Here is an 18,267-nt window from a genome sequence, read left to right as displayed (position 1 = left end):
ATTTTGAGGGAAAAAAAAGACGTTTAAGTGCGCCTTATAGTCGTGAAAATACGGTAACAGAAAATATGCTTCGTTTTACTGGTTTGAGCTTCCAGCTAATGTGAGGTGAAAAACAATTCTAACCGATATTCATCAGTACAACAAATGGTGATGGATAATATGTTCGTGCAGGTGTGGACAAAGACAAGCGACCCTTTGGAGCGCCTCTTCTGCACCGCTGGTAATATTGCGCACACTGCTAAAACTCAATACCACAGAAACACTTTCTTTCAGTGGCAACAGTTTTATCTTTTCCTGTTTTTTGGACTGTTTTATGAGATATTATAGTTTTTTTTTATTGTTATTCATTTGTTTATCTCTGGTTCTGGTTCAGCTGCTTCAAGTCGTAGGAAAACGTTGCATTTTCGAATTCTCCCGAGTGCACTTTACACGAGTGAATAAAGTAAATGTGATTGGTCGATTATCAAGAGAGCGGATTGTTGTGGCGGAGGATTTGCAAGCAAGTTTGATTGTGGTCGTTTTCTCTGAAGCATCTTGCTAACCAGTTAGCAACTTAGTGATAGTAGGTTCCCAATGGGAAATTCCATTGGGACCAAGTAGCACTAAATTGGTGACTTAGAAACGACACTATCAAGGAACGCTATGGACAGAGGAAACATGCAAGAGGAGGTTTATCCTTCCCACTTTTCAAAATAATAAAATAGCAGAAAAAGCAGGAAGGCATTAGCTGCTCCATCTCCCTATGTCCTTTTGATCTGACCAGCCCAGCTTAGACCAACAGCTACATGGTTGAGACCCATTAATCATTTTTATAATTTTCCACCTTGTTTATGAGCAGAATAACACCAACTACCAATTTGTTTCGCACATAATTATGAAGAGCAATGAAATGTCAAACTATCAATGAGTCATATCAAAACAGAGAAAATGCCACAAACTACTGATCATTTGGACAGTGAATTTAGAGAGCGTATGCTTTCTAAAACACATTAAAAAGCAACTTGTGTGGCTCGGAATGTAAATAGATGAATTAACAATAAGATTTAAGACGTTAAAAGTTGCGAAAAAACATTCTTTTAAATAAATTCTTGTTATCATTCATATTGATTTGTAGAAACTATAACTTAAAAATGCTTTGTTCACTTTAAAACAATCATATTTCAGAAAATAACAGCTGGAAAAAACGTTACTCGGATAAAGACAAGAATTAAACATATTACGCCCTATTTCCCATCCAGATCTGTAAGATTTAGAAAATTGTTTAAATGTAGGAATAGGCTGTTAAGTGAAAAAACTAAATAGAAATGTTTTATTATTCAAAATAAAGGGATTTGCTTACTGTGAAGCTGTTGTTGATGTTCTTGGTGCTCGTTTCAGCCACGCTGGCGTCTGATAGGTCCACCTCATCAAAGATCAGGGACTGATGGGGAAACCAAACACTGCAATCACCTTTGATTTCGCTTTTTCAATGCATAAAGTCACATTTCTAATGATTATGATCATAATTATTAATAACATAGTGTATTTAAAAGCAATGCAGGGGCACTTTCACATGTTTCTGTACCTTGCAGTCTTTGGCGTAGTAGAGAGTCCTCCCTCTGAGTTTGAAGTATCTCCTCTTCCATCTTTGGAAGGAGCTGGTCTGTTTTAACAGGATTCCCTCCTTCACACTTTTCTGTCATGAGAAATGGCCAAAAAAGGTGGAGAAGGTGAGAAAAGGCGAAGAGAGAAAAAGAGAAAACAAAATATCTCATGTAAAAGCTATTCTACTTAGACTTCACACATAAACAGAGTGGATTCTGTTACTAGGACGACTTTCTTCAAACAAACTCACAGCAGAGGAGGAGAGAAAGTTGCAAAAATAATCTAACACCCTAATAACAACATATTTAATTTAGGAGCATCATAATTTTTTCAGACTACATAGGAAACTAAGGAGCACCGCTCAGGAGGGGAATGTGAGACTACGATGCTCGGCCATCCATAGCAACCAGAAAATTATTTGCATAACCAAAACATACGATTCAAACAATGGATCTAAAAGCCACCACTAATTCTATTGTGTCAGCGGCAGCCAGTTATCATTTACTTCTCCTTTCCTTCTGTTTATGAGCACACGCTCTGAGAAGACTGCAAGTCATGGGTGATAAATTTCAGATTTGACATCCAGCATCAACATGAGGATCTGCGCTGCCCGACGCTCAAACAGGCAAAGAGACAGATATCATCTTCAAACTCTCAGCAGGTTTCGTGTTACCGCCTCTGAACTTGTGCATTTATCATCTAATGTAGCGACATTCCTGCAGGACGGCCAGAGCAGCTCCGATCATATCAGCCTGTATGACAGGCTGCAGAGAGTACGGAGATAAATACCGTGCGTCAACCGGTGTGACTGATATCGCTTCGTAGGTGACATCACAGCTGGTCTTATCAGGGGCACGCTTCCAATATGATAGAAAAAAAAAAAAAAATATATATATATATAAAAAAAAAAAAAAATATATATATATATATATATATATATATGTACAGAAACAGCAAACTTATTTTAGTGTCTTTTCATTTGTTTTTTTGTCATCTACAAATTTGATTTCTTTCACTTTCTCTCATCCAGCCTGTATGCCTGCTTTTTCCTGTCCAACCTGTTCGCAAAGAGATTCCCGGTTTCCTGGAGGGCAAACATATTTAACAGCAACGGCTGCAGATAAATAAAAGACTCCTGGATCAACTGGCATGTCTCTAAATGATAGATCCACTGAGAGATGATTGGAAATGATGGGTAAAAGCAAAATAGAGAAGTGATCCCAGGTTTCAGCATTCACACCACTCTTCAGTGTGGAAGGATCAAGAAGACGATCGTAAAATGAATAGTAAGCAGTTTCAGAGGAACTCTTTTTTTTTCCTCTAATTTTGTCTGTTTGTTCCCTGAACAACTAAAAATAAGAGTAGAAGCAAACTGATGCACTCCAGCAGATAACAGGAAGCCTCAATGTATTTTAAAATGTGCTTTTCTTTATTCTTTTGAGCTTTCTTCTTCTGTTATGGAAAATATGCGAAATTCACCAGGTAATGATCTTTATTCACTACGCTAACTGTGAGCAAGAGATTTAAAGTTGAAAAATAATAGCTTTGTAGTTGCTATAAATGAAAACATTTGCTGTAATTGTAGTAGGTTGCATTTAAAGTCTTTGCAGCTGCATCTAAAAAAGCAGAAAAAAGGCAGAAAATCTTTGATCATTGCATGCTCGTTAGCAGTCATATTTTTCTTTGTAAAAGTGTCGATGAACTGATAATACTGTCTGGGTTTCGATTACTTTTAACTCTAAAAACATCCCTAAACAATAAAGGAGAAAAACTCTACAGGAATTCAGATTAACAATGAGAAATTTTGATGGTTTTAATATGAGAAAGAAGCTAATAGAACTAAAGCACAGTACAGGTATGGCTAATATTAGGAAACACATCTGGATGGAAACCCACGAGGAACAAAAAGTCAATTATCAGAAACGAGGCTGCACTGTTACACATGAGGGAGCTATAAATAGATGTAACTGAGTTTTTTTGGTTTGAAAATATGTGGGGAAAAAAACGCAGTAATGAATGAAATGAATCACTAACACAATCTCACTGAGCTCAGCTTATTGCAGTGTGTTTCATTTTCAGCACTTGCTCCACCGTGCAGTACTCCATCCGACTATTCTGCCCAGGGTTTTGTTTTTTCACAGCAAATGTGCCTTCTTCCCTTGAGGGGAGGGAAAAATCTATCGGCATCATGTTGGAGACAACAGCAGGGAATGAGAGGAAGGGACCGATGGTGCAGCAGTGACAGATTGGCTCATGGTATGGATCATTAGCAAGAGAAATGGAAAAGGGAACAGGAGTGTGTCGGAATAGAGGGAGAAAAAAGACGAGTTACAAAACAGTGACCTCCAACAAAATTACATAAGAGAAAATTGAGGGCTGTCAGTCACCTTCCAGGCAATAAAAAAAAAATGCACAAAGAGTAAAGGTCTGTAAGCTAGCTAGCACGTCAGAGATAACATCAGGGTTCAACAATCGCCCTCTAGCAACCAGGGTTATCCAACACAGCGGCAGCTGCTCCAACACAAACAAAAGATTCAAGCTAATTTGCATTTTTACTTCTTAAAGCAGTTTGCCCCAAAACAAATAAACAAAAAAAACTTTGGAAATGTGAGGCAAAACTTTAAGGAAAGTAATTCTTTAAAGTAAACATAATCTGGTATCAGAGAGGCTAGCCAGCTCAGTTTGGACTAAAGCAGCTGAGGAGCTGCTGGAGATAAATAAAGTCGTAAAATAAAGAAAACAAAACAAATATGTTGTGTGGTGGAAAACAAATGATGCACATCACCCTGGTCACACCGTCCTATTAGTGAAACATGGAGGTGGATGCATCAGGCTGTGGTTGCAGTCTTACCCTCCAGCTGGAAAAACAAAACCAATATTTCTGTTTCTTTTCTGTTTTGAAAGTATTGTGGAGGATTTTCGCAATCTTTTTAAAAGACCCGCCCTCTCCACTTAAAAAAAAATGCACATGCACATTCCCTGTACGTGCTACCGAGAGGAAACGCCTATTAAACAGGTGCGAGAGCATGCAAGAGCCCATTTCTCTTCATGCACACTCTAGTTCAAAGTTGCTGTTCTCATAGCTCATACAAGCTGTCCGAACGTACACCCTAACCCCTAAATCACTAAATAGAGTCAGTTAACTGACCGTTCGGACAGATGATCACGGCTATTTGCTCCATTGGTCACGTAACTCCTCCCTCACCGCGCAGTCGGTGTGGGGTATGACAGCCTATGTCGACTGCGGGCAGCTGTGACACCAAATGCTTTGCGAGAAGAGCTCTCTGTGCAAAGCATTCTGGGATATATCTGCCTCTTATTAGGCCTTTCTTTTCTTCTCGTAAACACTTTTTCTCTTACGACCCTCGGCAATATTCAAAGAACCGAGGTGATAAAGGTGAACTATAATGATTGTCTGAAACCGTAACTCACCACAGATATATGCCTGAAAGTGCACATGAGTAGAAAAAGATAGCTAACAGGGGACGAGCACGTAGGACGGCCTTATGTAAACATATCACCAGAATGATTGACAATAAGGAGGACCACTTATTGAGATGATCCACCCAGAAATAAAAGATCCTCCTCTATACCTTTAAATCGTAGGTCTTCAACAGGGGGTCCGTGACCCCTAGGGGGTCCACGGAGGTACTGCATGGGGTTCGCCAAAGTTTTGGTTGATAACACTCTTTTTTTAATATTCCCCCCTGCAATTTTTCCACTAATTGAAAAGTCTTTAAATACACATAAACAGGAATTAAACACACTGTATTAAACAGGTAAATGGAGGCAGAAGATGCCTTTCAGTCATCAATGCAGACATTCAGCGACACACAGGAGCTCTTTTAAGCTGGGCACCGTTTCATTCACAACACCTGTCCCATCAACCAAGAATCAGAAATACTTTAATAATCCCAGGGAGAAATTACTTTCATTACATGACTCCATCTGTAATCGAGTGACTGTAGGACCAGTTTGATATAACACAATTTCATTCAATATATATAATTAGGGGGTCCCCGCTCCATCTCGCCATCAGTTTGGGGGTCCTGGACCTGAAAAACGTTGAAGACCCATGCTTTAAATAAAAGCAGTTAGATCAAGTTAATTGCTTCCTTTATACATTTTTTTTTTGTAGCGGAGTCAAAATTATTCTATCAAACATAAGTTGTTTGAATTTGATGCATGTCGATACATTAAAGTAAAAACAAACAAAAGAAATCTTGCAGCAGAGTTAACATAGTCTATTGAACTAAGCCTCTGTATCTTTGAAAATGGGGAGCCTCATAACCATCACCCTAATCAACAATAAAGAAACCTGTTTTTAATGGATCGATTTAAATCTAAATCTGCTAAATCTACCTAGTAGGACTGCATGACATAAAAAAATATTGTGATGGCTACATCAGCTATTTGTGACTTCTTTCCTCTCTCTGCTCTGTTCTTCCATCTCTTTGCGACTTTGAGCGTTTAGAGAAATGTCGTTTGTGTTTGCCGCTGGCATCTGCTGCCGACAGACTCTGTCCAAATAGCTAAATATTACATAAGCATGAAAAACACAAGGTCATAATACTCAGCTGACAAGTTTTGCTCTTCAAACATGGTATGAATATTTCACATTCATATTAGCCACACTATTCACAGTGCATTTTGCAGCCGTACTGCCTCTACCTTTTGCAGCAGTTAAGTCCACAGCATTAGAAAGTGGCTAAACCAAGTGTTGAAATGTTGGGCGTGGCAGCAGCTGAACTGGTTCAATATTCTCTATGGGAACTGCTGATAAACGTTTGTGTTTACTCAGACTTATGAATACAATGATTATTGCTATACATCTGTACAGCCTGTTTAAAACGGGCCATCAAGGAATTTCTCTTTGGTAACGCGTTCAGGCATTTTGCCAGAGTCGTTTCTTCTTATGAAACCGAGGTCCTTGAAACAAGTCCTCAACGTTGTCCCATAAAGGAAATCAGATAATTACTGAACTAGAGAAGTGCAGAGGGCAAACAGATAGTACACATGTAATGTACACAGTAAATCATAAACGTCTGCGGTGTATCATCATCTGTTAACTTGTGGTCGCACAGCAGCCAAACCCTGAGGCTCGGCTCCTCGGCGCTCCGCTCAGAGAGATGCTGTCAGACAGACGAGTGTATTTATTAGAGCGGGACTAATCACATCAAAACAGTCAGCCCCTGCAGACCTGGAGTGGAGCAGGGACATACTGACACACCACCCTGCACATCTGCACGCCGCTCACACAGCCAACCGGAGCTCTGGAGGACACCCCAACATAAATCTGTCAGAGTTATATCTGTTTGAATCTAGCCGGGTACACGCATACAAACACACGCGTCTGTTAGCATATACCCTGCATCAAGGACAGACCTTCAGCTTCTACTTCATAAGAGCTATGATCAACAAAAGAATCATGTTTGTGGACAAAATGAGGAACTTCTCAACGTCATAATAAGGATAATAAAAGTTGACCACTGACAGTGAAGGCAAAGAATAGAAGAACATGCCTCAAACAGCTAAGGTCACAGCTGATCTAGGTCGTGTTTAACCAACTCAGCAAAAATTGGTAAATAAAATTAAAAGACGACATGATTTACATCCAAACAACGTCTACGTTTGGTTGAAAAGTAAAGATAATTGAAAAGGTGTTGAAAACTTGGCTTGCAACATCTTTTTTCAACGTCTCCAATTGGATTAAATTGCAACTAAATAAGACCGACCAATCACAGCTCAATTTATAAGAACTATTTCTGGACTAAATCAAGACTGATGGAACATCCAAATTTAGTCTAACGCCTGGTTATTCGGGGGGGAAACATCTGAATGCAGAAATATTATGATTATTCTGCTAACAGCATTTAAAACTATTCAGTAAAACCAATACAGGAGTGTTCTGTGAAGTTTTCTGATTTTTTTTTAAGGTCCATCTGAAAATTGTATAACTACGTTACATTCTACAATTTAAACACATTTTTTTTTAACATAAATGCTATCTATGATAAATTTTAGAAAAAAGAAATGTTGCTTCTTCTGCGCAGGTGTCGAAAAAACAAGACTTATTAGGTTCTTTGCTGTTTCAATTATGTTCACAAGCATCCACAGTGCATTCTTTAAGAGGAAACCTTTCAAAATATTTTTCTTAGGTGACGTTTGTCAGGAGTCCCAGAACTGGACATTCCAATGTTAAAAAAATAGTTCAACTGCCTTGTTTTTTTTTGTGGTTAGTTTTAAATCTAAACTCTTCCCTGCATTACTTTAGATATTGTTTTAATATATAAACAAGACAGGAACGCGTACGTTTGGAAATCAGCGAATGTAAATCACTATTACCAAGATTAAAAGGAGGGAAGAACATTCTGAGCTTGGACCCTGTTAAATTACTGCGTCTTTTACTTTGAAAATGGTTTAAAAGAAAGTTCTTAAAATTGTTGTTTTGTTTGCATGAAAATGAGAGTAACAGCTTTAACTCTAATACACCTTTTCTACATATTTGTTGTAGCTGAAACCATTGAGTAGAATGTCCCAGCAATTGTATAACAATCAAGTGTTAATAAAGGGTTTGTTGCAAGATATTCGGATTTTACTGCTTCTACCATGCCTTAGAATGCTGCATAAACAACCAGGGTGTGTCAGCGAGCAGTCTGCAGAACCGGCTCATATATAGACGTTTAAAAAGGATTAACAATACGTTATAATTAGCTATAAAAGCTAAATTAAAATCCTAATGAAAGGAAGAGTGGAAAGCCTGAAACAAGCAGGAGAGAATGGGCGGTACAGGAACCGAAACACTAGAAACACGTGGAGCTTTGATTAACTTCACCACCATTTGATCCAAAGAGTAACAATGAAAACTTTAGCCTAATAAACAGAAGCACCACAAAGAGCGTTCTGACCGGCTGTCTCACTGTGTGGTGTGGAGGCTGCAGCGCCTCAGACTGGAAGATGGTGAGGAGAGTAGAGAAGATCCTCTTCCCTCCATTAAGAACATTTCATCCCAGCGCTGCTTGTTCCCTGACCCCGTAACATCATCAATGACCCCTCACCCCCCCACCATGGACTGTTCTCCCTGATGCCCTCTGGGAAGAGGCTTCACAGCATTCGCTGCAGAATCAACAGGTTCTGCAACAGCTTTTTCCCCACCGCCATCAGACTGTTGAACTGTTAAACTCTAAACTGGACTCACATTATGTTGCACTACCAATGTTGCTGAACTCCTAAAGTCCTTTTAAGTAGGAAACAACTAAATGTTCTACTTAATTTTGTGCCACATTTATTTAAACTGGTTTCTTTTTCTACTGTTTATATTCTGACCACTGGCACACTTTATATTGGTAATGTTTATCTTACTCCAACTGCACTATCATTACAATGTTGTAAGCTGTACGCAAAAATGTTGTGTTGTATACACTCTGTGAGTTCGAAATGACATTAAAGTTTGTCTAAGGGTAATAGTGCAAAGGTTTTCTGCCTTACAGAATACGAAACAAAAACAAAACAATCAGGTGTTGATTTGATTTCACCTTGCTTAGGTTTGACCAAAACACAAAGGTAAAGAAAATGTTTTAAAAGGAAGCCATTCCCTGAGTGTGCGACTAGGAGAGAGAGCAAGACTTTAAAAGTTAACAGGAAGGCTAAACAAATTCAGGCTGCTCTGTTTTATTATTATGGACATAAATAATGTTTCCTTTCAAAAACTTGGAAAGCTGCTGATAAATCTAACTCTGTTTACAGATCGTACTACATGCTGATTGATTTGAGCAGACTGTAGAAATCTGATTGCTCAAATAAGATTGAAAAGTCAAACAGTAATCATCTGTCTCCGTTATATAACATTAAAACTGTTTTTTACGACTGGTAACACCAATGGCATGACATCTGTCTCTGATATTAAAAGCCACTCACAGCAGGAGGGCTTAAAAAAGATACTTTGAACAGCTTTAATAAATCTTCTTAAAGCACCTAAAGAAAAAATAGCAGGTCAAAGCTTTTACAAATCTGGAGAGCATAGCTCTGCCACAAATTTCCGATTGCTGAATTACTAAAATCCCAGATCTAAACAACACAAAGAAGTGCTTCAGTCGACTTTCCAAAGATTTACTGGTAGCATCTGCAAGAAAGTGAAGAGTAGATCTCTGAAGACCATGAGACACTTTGTCCACTGTGGACTTTAGCCCAAGATAAAACCACAGCACACAGAAAGCTCTGTATCTCATTCAGGATGTACTCAATATCACATGCTAACATAAATGAATACGTCACATGAACCAGATTGTTCCCTGGGAGACTAACCTCCTCCACCAGCAGATTTTCTCGGGGCTCCTCTGAGAACCTGGAGTCCAAACTGGCATAGTCACGCCTCAGATTGGCGTCTTCTCCGGGCCCTCTACGCAGCAGGAGGGCTGCACAGCACCCACCCGACCTACAAAACCCTAGCATCTGCGCATACTGATGACCTCACTTAGTCTAGAAACTTTACCACACAGCCTGTGTGTCTTATTGGACGGTATTTGCCCTTCTCTATCTTTGATATTCCCAGCTGTCCTTTTCCAAATGTATTTCCACACTCCCCCTGCTCACACACACATATACACCCCAGCCTATGTTGCAACTCCTTTCACACCGGCAGCTCTACGGACAATACATTCCCTACTTCCTTGTACTCAAACTTCCTTTGTGAGGTGGCCACGCCCCCTCAGGTGTGCTGCCTTAATGTAGCTCTCCCCTTTGCTCATGCATAGGACAAGGCGGAGCATGCAAACAGACTCTGCCTCATGAGTCACGCACCTTATCATGCAAGTGTCTGTGGCTGAAAGTTGATAGTAAAACTCAACCACTTCCTTCGGGCTATAAATAAAACTGGAGGAACCTGTCTTCACAGAGCAGACAGACACACACTCTGAGGCTCACACACCTACCCTTGTTTGGACAAAGCACCGACTCCCCCCCCATGACCCTAAAAGTGACGTCCTGCTTCTGCAGGATCAGGGAATTTACCTGTGCAGGCAGTGCTGAGGCAACAAGCAACAACAAACACTTTAATGGCACCCTGAGCTGATTTAAATCCTAAAATGTGTATCGTATAAAATATACAAATGTGCGCAGGTGCATGTGCACACAAACACAGATGACAAAATGATGGGGATTGTGATGGCGCACTGCTTTGTTTAAAGGAGCTGGAAATGTTGCTGCGATCACTAACTCCTGGCAGCCTCTGTGTGTGTGTGTGTGTGTGTATCCACTGCTGCTGTGTTGCCTCTGCGCTGTCATCCAACTGCTTACAGCGTCAAATCAGCGTCTCATCAGCCAAGGCAAATTGCAGCCAGTGCTTGCTCTTCTATGTGTTTGTATGTGGATGTTTTTACTCTAGTCGGCGGATAATTCGGTCTTTAATGAGCAGAAACATGCTGCTTCCTGCACACTCATCCGCCGACACCAGCTCCCCTTCTCGTTGCCCGTCTTTGTCTGTGCAACCATGCGTCAGGTTTTCCTTACTAGCACCTTTCAGTCTTTTTTATTGTTTGCTTTCCAAAAACTTGAGACGTTTTCTCTCTCTGTCTCTCTCTCTGAACCAGTTGCGATTAAATCATCTCAGAATCGGGTCAAAGGCCTTGGTTAGCAGCTAATGAATCATACTATTCCTACTCATGTGAAAAGACTGAGACTGGCACATTATTCCTGTACAGTCAATCTGAGATGTGTCCTTGGCCCTAATAAAAAGGTTAGAACGAAAAATGGAGGCAGAAATATGTAGCTGTTGTCTTTGATATGTGAAACTGACTGATCCTGCTTCAAAGGTTCAAACAACCCAGTTTAACAACTTTTAGGCGAGAGATATTTGACTTTTGGAAACTTGCAGTGGCAGCTCACAAAGTCATGTTTATTAATGGAGCTGTGGAAATTACCCAGCTGTGATGGAGGATTTTTTACCCTAGAAGAGAGGAGAAACAAAGATTCTTCATCAAAAGAGGCGAGAGGCTTTCGTTTCCTCTGGAGGAGCTGCAAAAATCCATGGCTCAGAACAGAGAAGCTAGTGACAGGACAATTTTAAGTCATGCAAATTTGATCTTTAAGAGAAGGTATTCAGAAGCAAGAAATCAGTTTTTTCAGCACATGTACATCTACAGTCGACTGTAAACTAGGGGTGTGGGAAAAATCATTTTGGCGATATATGATATTTGGCTGCACTATATAATATATTGTGTATATATATATATATATATATATATATATATATATATATAGACGTTGACTGACTCAAACCCAAAAAAAACATGGATACCAACAAAGGATTTGATCAATATCTTCTGATGAACATATACAGCACTCGCATTTTTATCAATAAATTTCATTTTGACAACAGGGAAAACTATTGCAATGTATAGTGATATTACGATATGGTGATAATATTGTATCGTGACCCAACTATCGTGATACGTATCGTATCGCATCACCCATGCCAGCACTAACCCCTACTGTAATCATGAAGACGGCTCTAATGAGACTAGAGACAAACTGATACTTCGGCCGCCTGATATTAGTGATGCTCCAGCATCAGCCAATGCATGCATGCATTGGCTGATTTATCAGCAGCCATGCCTTGAGGTGCATGCATTCCTGCTATCCATTGCTAATGGTAATTAGCCTGTGTTTTAATAGCGTCTCTGTTTATATAGCGCCTTTTCAAGTCAGGGGATTATATTCAGATGTTTGCGCACACATTCACACACTAATGTTTTGTTTGATTTGTTGATACGTTTTTATTCTTGGTTAATTTAACACCTGTGTGATATTTGTTAGCATTGTCTCATTTTTAATCAGGTAAATAGAGGAAAAGAAAGAGATATCAGCTTAAAGAATCAGCCCCCTAAAACCTGGCAGCAAACATTGGGGACCACTTACACTGATTTCAAAATAATTGGTATCGGACTTAAAAAAAAGTGTATGTAAAATGTGTTGTTAAAAAAAGTGTTGTAAAAATAGACTTTATTTGTGGAAAATATATCTGGGTGTAAAGTAGGTACAATACAGTTAAAATACTGTAAGGTAAATAAAATATTGCAACAAAGTTGCAAGTTGCCATGTTGTTTATACTACAAACATTATGGGTATTGCTAGTTCCTGTAGCGCTAGGTCCTATAGCGCTAGATCCTATAGCGCTAGCTCTGTCCAGACAAAATAATAAGGAACATTAAACCTTTTTACTTTGAGCCTGAGGGCTTTAATACTGATGAAAAGAAATCACAAGAGCTCGGCATAAGAGGTTTATGTTTGTGAAGCTGCTGCTAAGAGATGCTAACTCAGATGGAGAGCTATGCTACAAAGAGCATAGCTCTTCACATATTAGAATGTGAAGCTTTGTGATAACATTTTTTTTTTATATATATATATATATTAGTGTGTTACAACAACTAAAAGATGCTTCACAGTCACTTTAAACAGTTTCTCAATATCTTCTGATTTGATTTTGATTTTCAGTTAGCTTTGGCTAATGGTGTTAGCTCTAGCTAATATAGTAGATCATAAACCGATGACAGTTGGGCAATGAGAGGCAGCCATGTTTAAGATCAAGTAGCTGCTGTTATGCTCCTGATTTGCCAAAGTGAAGCACCCAAAGTCAGTATTAGTTAACTGTCCTTCCTTCCTTCCTTCCTTCCTTCCTTCCTTCCTTCCTTCCTTCCTTCCTTCCTTCCTTCCTTCCTTCCTTCGGGTCAGATGGCACATTGTCTGGACCTTAATCCCATTAAATCTGAGGTAAAACTGCTCTTTACAAATGCTCTCAATCCAAACTTAATGTAGCCAGAGCTGATGAGAGATTAAAAATCCAGTTAAATCAAAATTACACAAACCTTTACAGGTCAAATATGTTCCCATCCTTGTGTTGATCTGGATGTGATGATTTTGGTTTGTGTGACTGAAGCATATCTGGTCCCTGTACGTGTTTTAGAGAGTGAAGATCCAGCTCTAAAAGTTGGCATCTTGCATCATTGATATTACTTCTGTAAAGTTTAATCTCTAAACCAAATGTTTAAACCAGAAAAAATATAAATATCTGCTTAATGTTTGGGAAAAAATGCATGATTTGGGTTAACACTTAGGCAAGATGCCCAGAGGGGAGATTCTCACCCTAAAAGAATAAAATAGAAGCACTGTCGACAGTTGAGGCAAAGATGTTGCATGTTTCACCTTGTAAATCATCCCTTTTATTGCTTTTCCAGCAATGTAGCCGTGCATTTTTCCCGGCAGTGACACCTACCATTTAGACAAAGGACGAGACACGTTAAGTGCTAGAATAAATGACTTTGACTCAGCGTACTCTACCTGATATGTGCATGGAAACACAGGATCCTTACTGGAAGAGTGAAGTCTGAAGCTGGATAACAATGTTAAAAGTCTTTTGATCAATGTTACAGTCTTTGCTGAGAACCTTTTTAATTCACTGTGTGGTCTAGAGTGAAACAATGCAGTGCCATGAGTAAAATAGAGTTTCCAGTAGGGTAAATATTCAACGAGTTTACTAACTAGGGAAGTTAAAAACTGTTTCTGTTTGAACCAGTTAGCGAACCAGTGGCGCCCATCAGACAAAAGCTTTACGCAGCTCTTCCATAGCCAAACAGTGCATTACTATCTCACACTAAAGGGCTTGTTCCATATCCAGGGGGGGAAATTTACAGATATAAAGTGTCATGTTAAAGTATTTAAATCACTTGAAATTTTTCTGATAAAGTCATTCTGCATTTACAAACTTCCATGTATTTTATTACGTTTTGATCTAACAGACCAACACAAAGTATTGCATGATTATAAGGTAGAACAAAAATAGTGCTTACATTTAAAAAGAAATAAAATCATATCATGTGTGACACAGAAGCTCATCTTTAATCTGATGTCTGATTACATCCATTTAACATAACTTCAGCTCTATTCCTGACCTGTCTGCTCTGTCCTTTGATGTTTATTCTATAATGTTCTCCCAACCTCTCAATAAGCTTTATTTAATTTATCCTCTGAAAATGGATAGAGGTTCAAAGTCAAACCTACCAAGACTTGACTATATACGTAGACTGGACAAGGCTGGACTAGGAGAGTATTAATCAGAGAAGCAGCTAAGGACAATGGGAACGCTGGAGAAGCTGCAGATATCCACAGCTCAGGTGGAGGAATCCTTTCAGTTTGTCATTCTATAAAGCCATCTTCTATGGAAAAACTGATAGAAAACAGCCATTAATGAAAAGAAACTACTGAAAGTCTTTTTAGCAGTTTAACTCCTAACACTCACTTAATTTGAAGTATCCTTGCCTATTTTGCATACCCAAATGAAAAAGCAGATGACTGAGGAACTGACTGGAACATGTTGGATATATAATTTGAAAGCTAACACCTTTTAGTTTCTGAAAATATAAATGAAAATACTAATGTGACTAAAACACAGCCTAAGCTGCATGAGTTCATACATATTCATACATTTTTTCTTCTTGAAAATAATAGTTTTTTTTAACAGCAGTAATAAAAGTAATAAAGACGTGCTTGAGAATAGGCATGTCTCATTGCATTACATTTGTTCTACATCATGTCAACCACAAATGCAGAAAATTTGAAGACCTCTAGCTAGAACAGTTCCAGAACTGTGGGGCTTTGAACGTTTGGTGTCACCAGCATCTCCAAACCTCTCCAAATGTGCCAGATTATGCCAAATGCTTTTACTAAACTATTTGACCTTAATAATAAGCATGAAGCATTTTAATGGCCACAAAACATTTGTGAAGCAAGTATTTTACCATGTTTTTCAGAATCAGTGTATACATCAAAATGTACCATCTACAAACGTAAAATAACATAAAAATCTATAAAAGAAAAAAAAAAGTGAAACTGCTGCTTTCAAGCTAAAATTAGGTCCAGTACCTTTTCTGAGCTGTATTTTTGTTTATTTTCAGCCTTATGCATTGAAATAAAACAAAATCAGAGTCCAAATTTCAAAAATATGATCGCATTGTTAGTAATCAGCTTCGAACTGTGCGCACTGATCCAGTCTCAGCAGTGTATGTCACTCTTACACTAGCCAGCAACATCTGTCGGCTTTCTGCAACCCAGCCATGTCTACCCTTGTTTGAAACTTTATTTCAATGACAGCAAAGCCAAACAGCCCAGGTGGTTTTAACCAATAACAGCAGGACTCTATGAGGCCTAATATCGCTCTACTTGGTGCGTCATTGTCTGATAGACAAGGAGCGCTTGTGAGACTTCAGCGACTGTGCATGACTTAAATCAAGTCATACAAAGATACGGAAACTTTTGTCTTGTACGTAAGAAGATGATGTGAAATAAAACACCAAACATTGCTGGCTAATCCTTCAGGAAGTCAGCCTTATTAACAAGATTCTAAGCATTAGCTATGACCAGCTTCTCTGACGTCAAAAATTTGACTTTATGTGGCGATTTTCCATCATGGAATGTTTTTTTTTAACAAATATGCTGGATTACTTTAATCTGTGGATCCTTATGGACGAATGGAGTATAAAAAATTAAAGATTGTATTTATAAAACTTCTTTTGGATGCCTTTAAAGGTAGGTTGTTGTGGTGTTAATTGTGCTTTGGTGCTCGCTGTGTCCATAAAACAAACTTAGTGGTTGAATTGTGGAGAATCAAAGCTTTCCAATGATGTCTAACATGTCAATATTGGTCAAACTTTTACCCTTGTAAACAGTCCTTAGCGATCCGGTGGGTTTTGAGAGGTTAACACGAGGCTTGTAGAGCACAAAGCAACTACATGAAAGGAGGTGCTCTGAAAAGAGCAAAAAGCTCAAGGACTGCTTGGTGTTAGTAACGGTAGATAGGACAAGATGAATTATGCCTGTCTGTTTTCCCTCTGTGAACTTTAGCAGTTTGGGTCGTATCATTTGCATCCGATTTGAACATCTGCTGTTGAGAGTCTCTGTCCAACTGGCAAAATATAACATTAGCATCTAAACAGATACTGCAATCATCATACATTTCCAGTATATTTTGCAGCTCTACAAAGCATTACGTGTGGTGGACAACTGAGAGTGCACAGCACTCTGAACACCACCTGTAAAACCCACAGAGTGGAGAATGGTGTTGGTAACATCATACTATGGGAGGCTTCTTCAGAGGGACAAAGACACTTAGCATAGGTGATATATAGGAGGATCCTAATCCTTCAAAAAATAAATAAATAAAAAAAGAAGAAAGGAACGCAACTGGAGCCATACAGCTACAGCCACAGTGGATTGGTATAGCTAAAAATATATGCATACTATAGTAGAAAGGTAGTAAGAACCTTCGGCATAATTAGACTTAGATTTAATTTGTCATTTTGTGTACGCAAGTGTAAAAGAAAATAAATTGAGTTTAAAATAGCTCTCTCGACAATTTATTTTTTCAAAGTGCAGCCTTTATAAGGTAAAGTAAACAGCAGTTGTTGTTGAGCTGCTACTACTGCCTCCAGCTCCTGAAGCACTCGCCTCTCCTGGCTCAGGGGAGGAAGAGGACAATGATGACGATGCTGTGAGGATGGTAGCCCCCTGGGTAGAAGAGGCTGACGTGGTTGAAGCAGCAGTGGTGCCATCGGCAGGTTTAGCAGCCACAGACGATGCTGGAGAAGGTATGGAAGCCGGGGGGTGCCGGGAGGAGTTTGCTGGGGATGTTTCAGCATTTAGCAAGGAAGCATCTAAAGTGCTCTCCTCATTTTCACCTGCAGAGGGCAGTGCTTCCCCTCTAGATGCCGAAGATTGCCTGGGAACAGTATCAGAGGAGCCTCCATTCACGCACAGCTTTTTGTTTCTATGGGCGCCGTACAGCATCCACCCCCCCCAGGCCAACAGCACCGCCCGGTACCGCTGGAGGCGGCCAAGACTCCGTCAGAATGATGACGCAGCAGTTACATAATTAAACTTAATTTACACATGCACTCTATGAAATATGACTGAACTTGAGCTCCTATGATTATCTCATTAAGTCTCATTAACATGTCAGTCAGGGTGGGGATAAAAAAGTAATATAATACGTAATATTATTACAGTTTCTAAAGCGGGTAAAGTGTTACAATTACAGGCAACAGCTTAAATAAAGATGAGTCCTAAATAAAGCCTCTTTTTTAACACTTGCTTTATATCAGGAGAAGATGGTTTTAAAACATCAGAAGAAGAAGAAGATGGCTACAATAATCAGTCAAATGTTTTCCATGTGGCACTAATTATTGTTAATATTGGATCAGCTGATCAGGAAGGCCAGGTCTGTGGTAGGATGCCCTCTGGACTCAGTGCAGGAGGTGGGAAACACAAGGATCCTAACTAAATTAACATTTCAGTTGGATAATATTTCCCACCTCATGCATGAAGATGTTCCAGAACTGGAGAGCTCCTTCAGTGACAGACTGCTGCACCTTAAATGCACCAGGGAGCATTATCACACATCCTTCCTCCCAGCAGCTGGAAGACTATAACCATCACTGATCCCAACAACCTCAATGTCAATGTCAAATTTATTTATATAGCACTTTAAAAACAGGTATAAAACTGCACCAAAGTTCTGTACAGGACAAACAATAGTACTAATTAATAAAAACAGATTATCAAAACACTTCAAGTAAATGCCAAAGAATAAAAATGAGTTTTAAGAAGCGATTTGAAATGATCCAGGCTGTGGGCAGA

General features: G+C 39.2%; 1 protein-coding gene across 2 annotated transcripts in view; it reads right to left on the bottom strand.

Annotated features, from left to right (window-relative positions):
- The window catches only part of LOC107097990 (diacylglycerol kinase delta-like), a 117,010-nt gene that overhangs the window by 39,710 nt on the left and 59,033 nt on the right, over nucleotides 1-18,267 (bottom strand). For both annotated transcript variants that reach the window (XM_015395408.1, XM_015395409.1), the window contains 2 exons: nucleotides 1,565-1,675; nucleotides 1,340-1,420 (listed from right to left, as the gene is read on the bottom strand). In XM_015395408.1, the coding sequence (XP_015250894.1) occupies nucleotides 1,340-1,420; nucleotides 1,565-1,675 (192 nt within the window). The remainder of the gene's footprint in view (nucleotides 1-1,339; nucleotides 1,421-1,564; nucleotides 1,676-18,267) is intronic.

Source organism: Cyprinodon variegatus, unplaced genomic scaffold (genome assembly GCF_000732505.1).
Source record: "Cyprinodon variegatus isolate N-32 unplaced genomic scaffold, C_variegatus-1.0 Scaffold739, whole genome shotgun sequence".
Lineage (NCBI taxonomy): Eukaryota > Metazoa > Chordata > Actinopteri > Cyprinodontiformes > Cyprinodontidae > Cyprinodon > Cyprinodon variegatus.
This window is presented reverse-complemented; position numbering and strand designations above follow the sequence as displayed.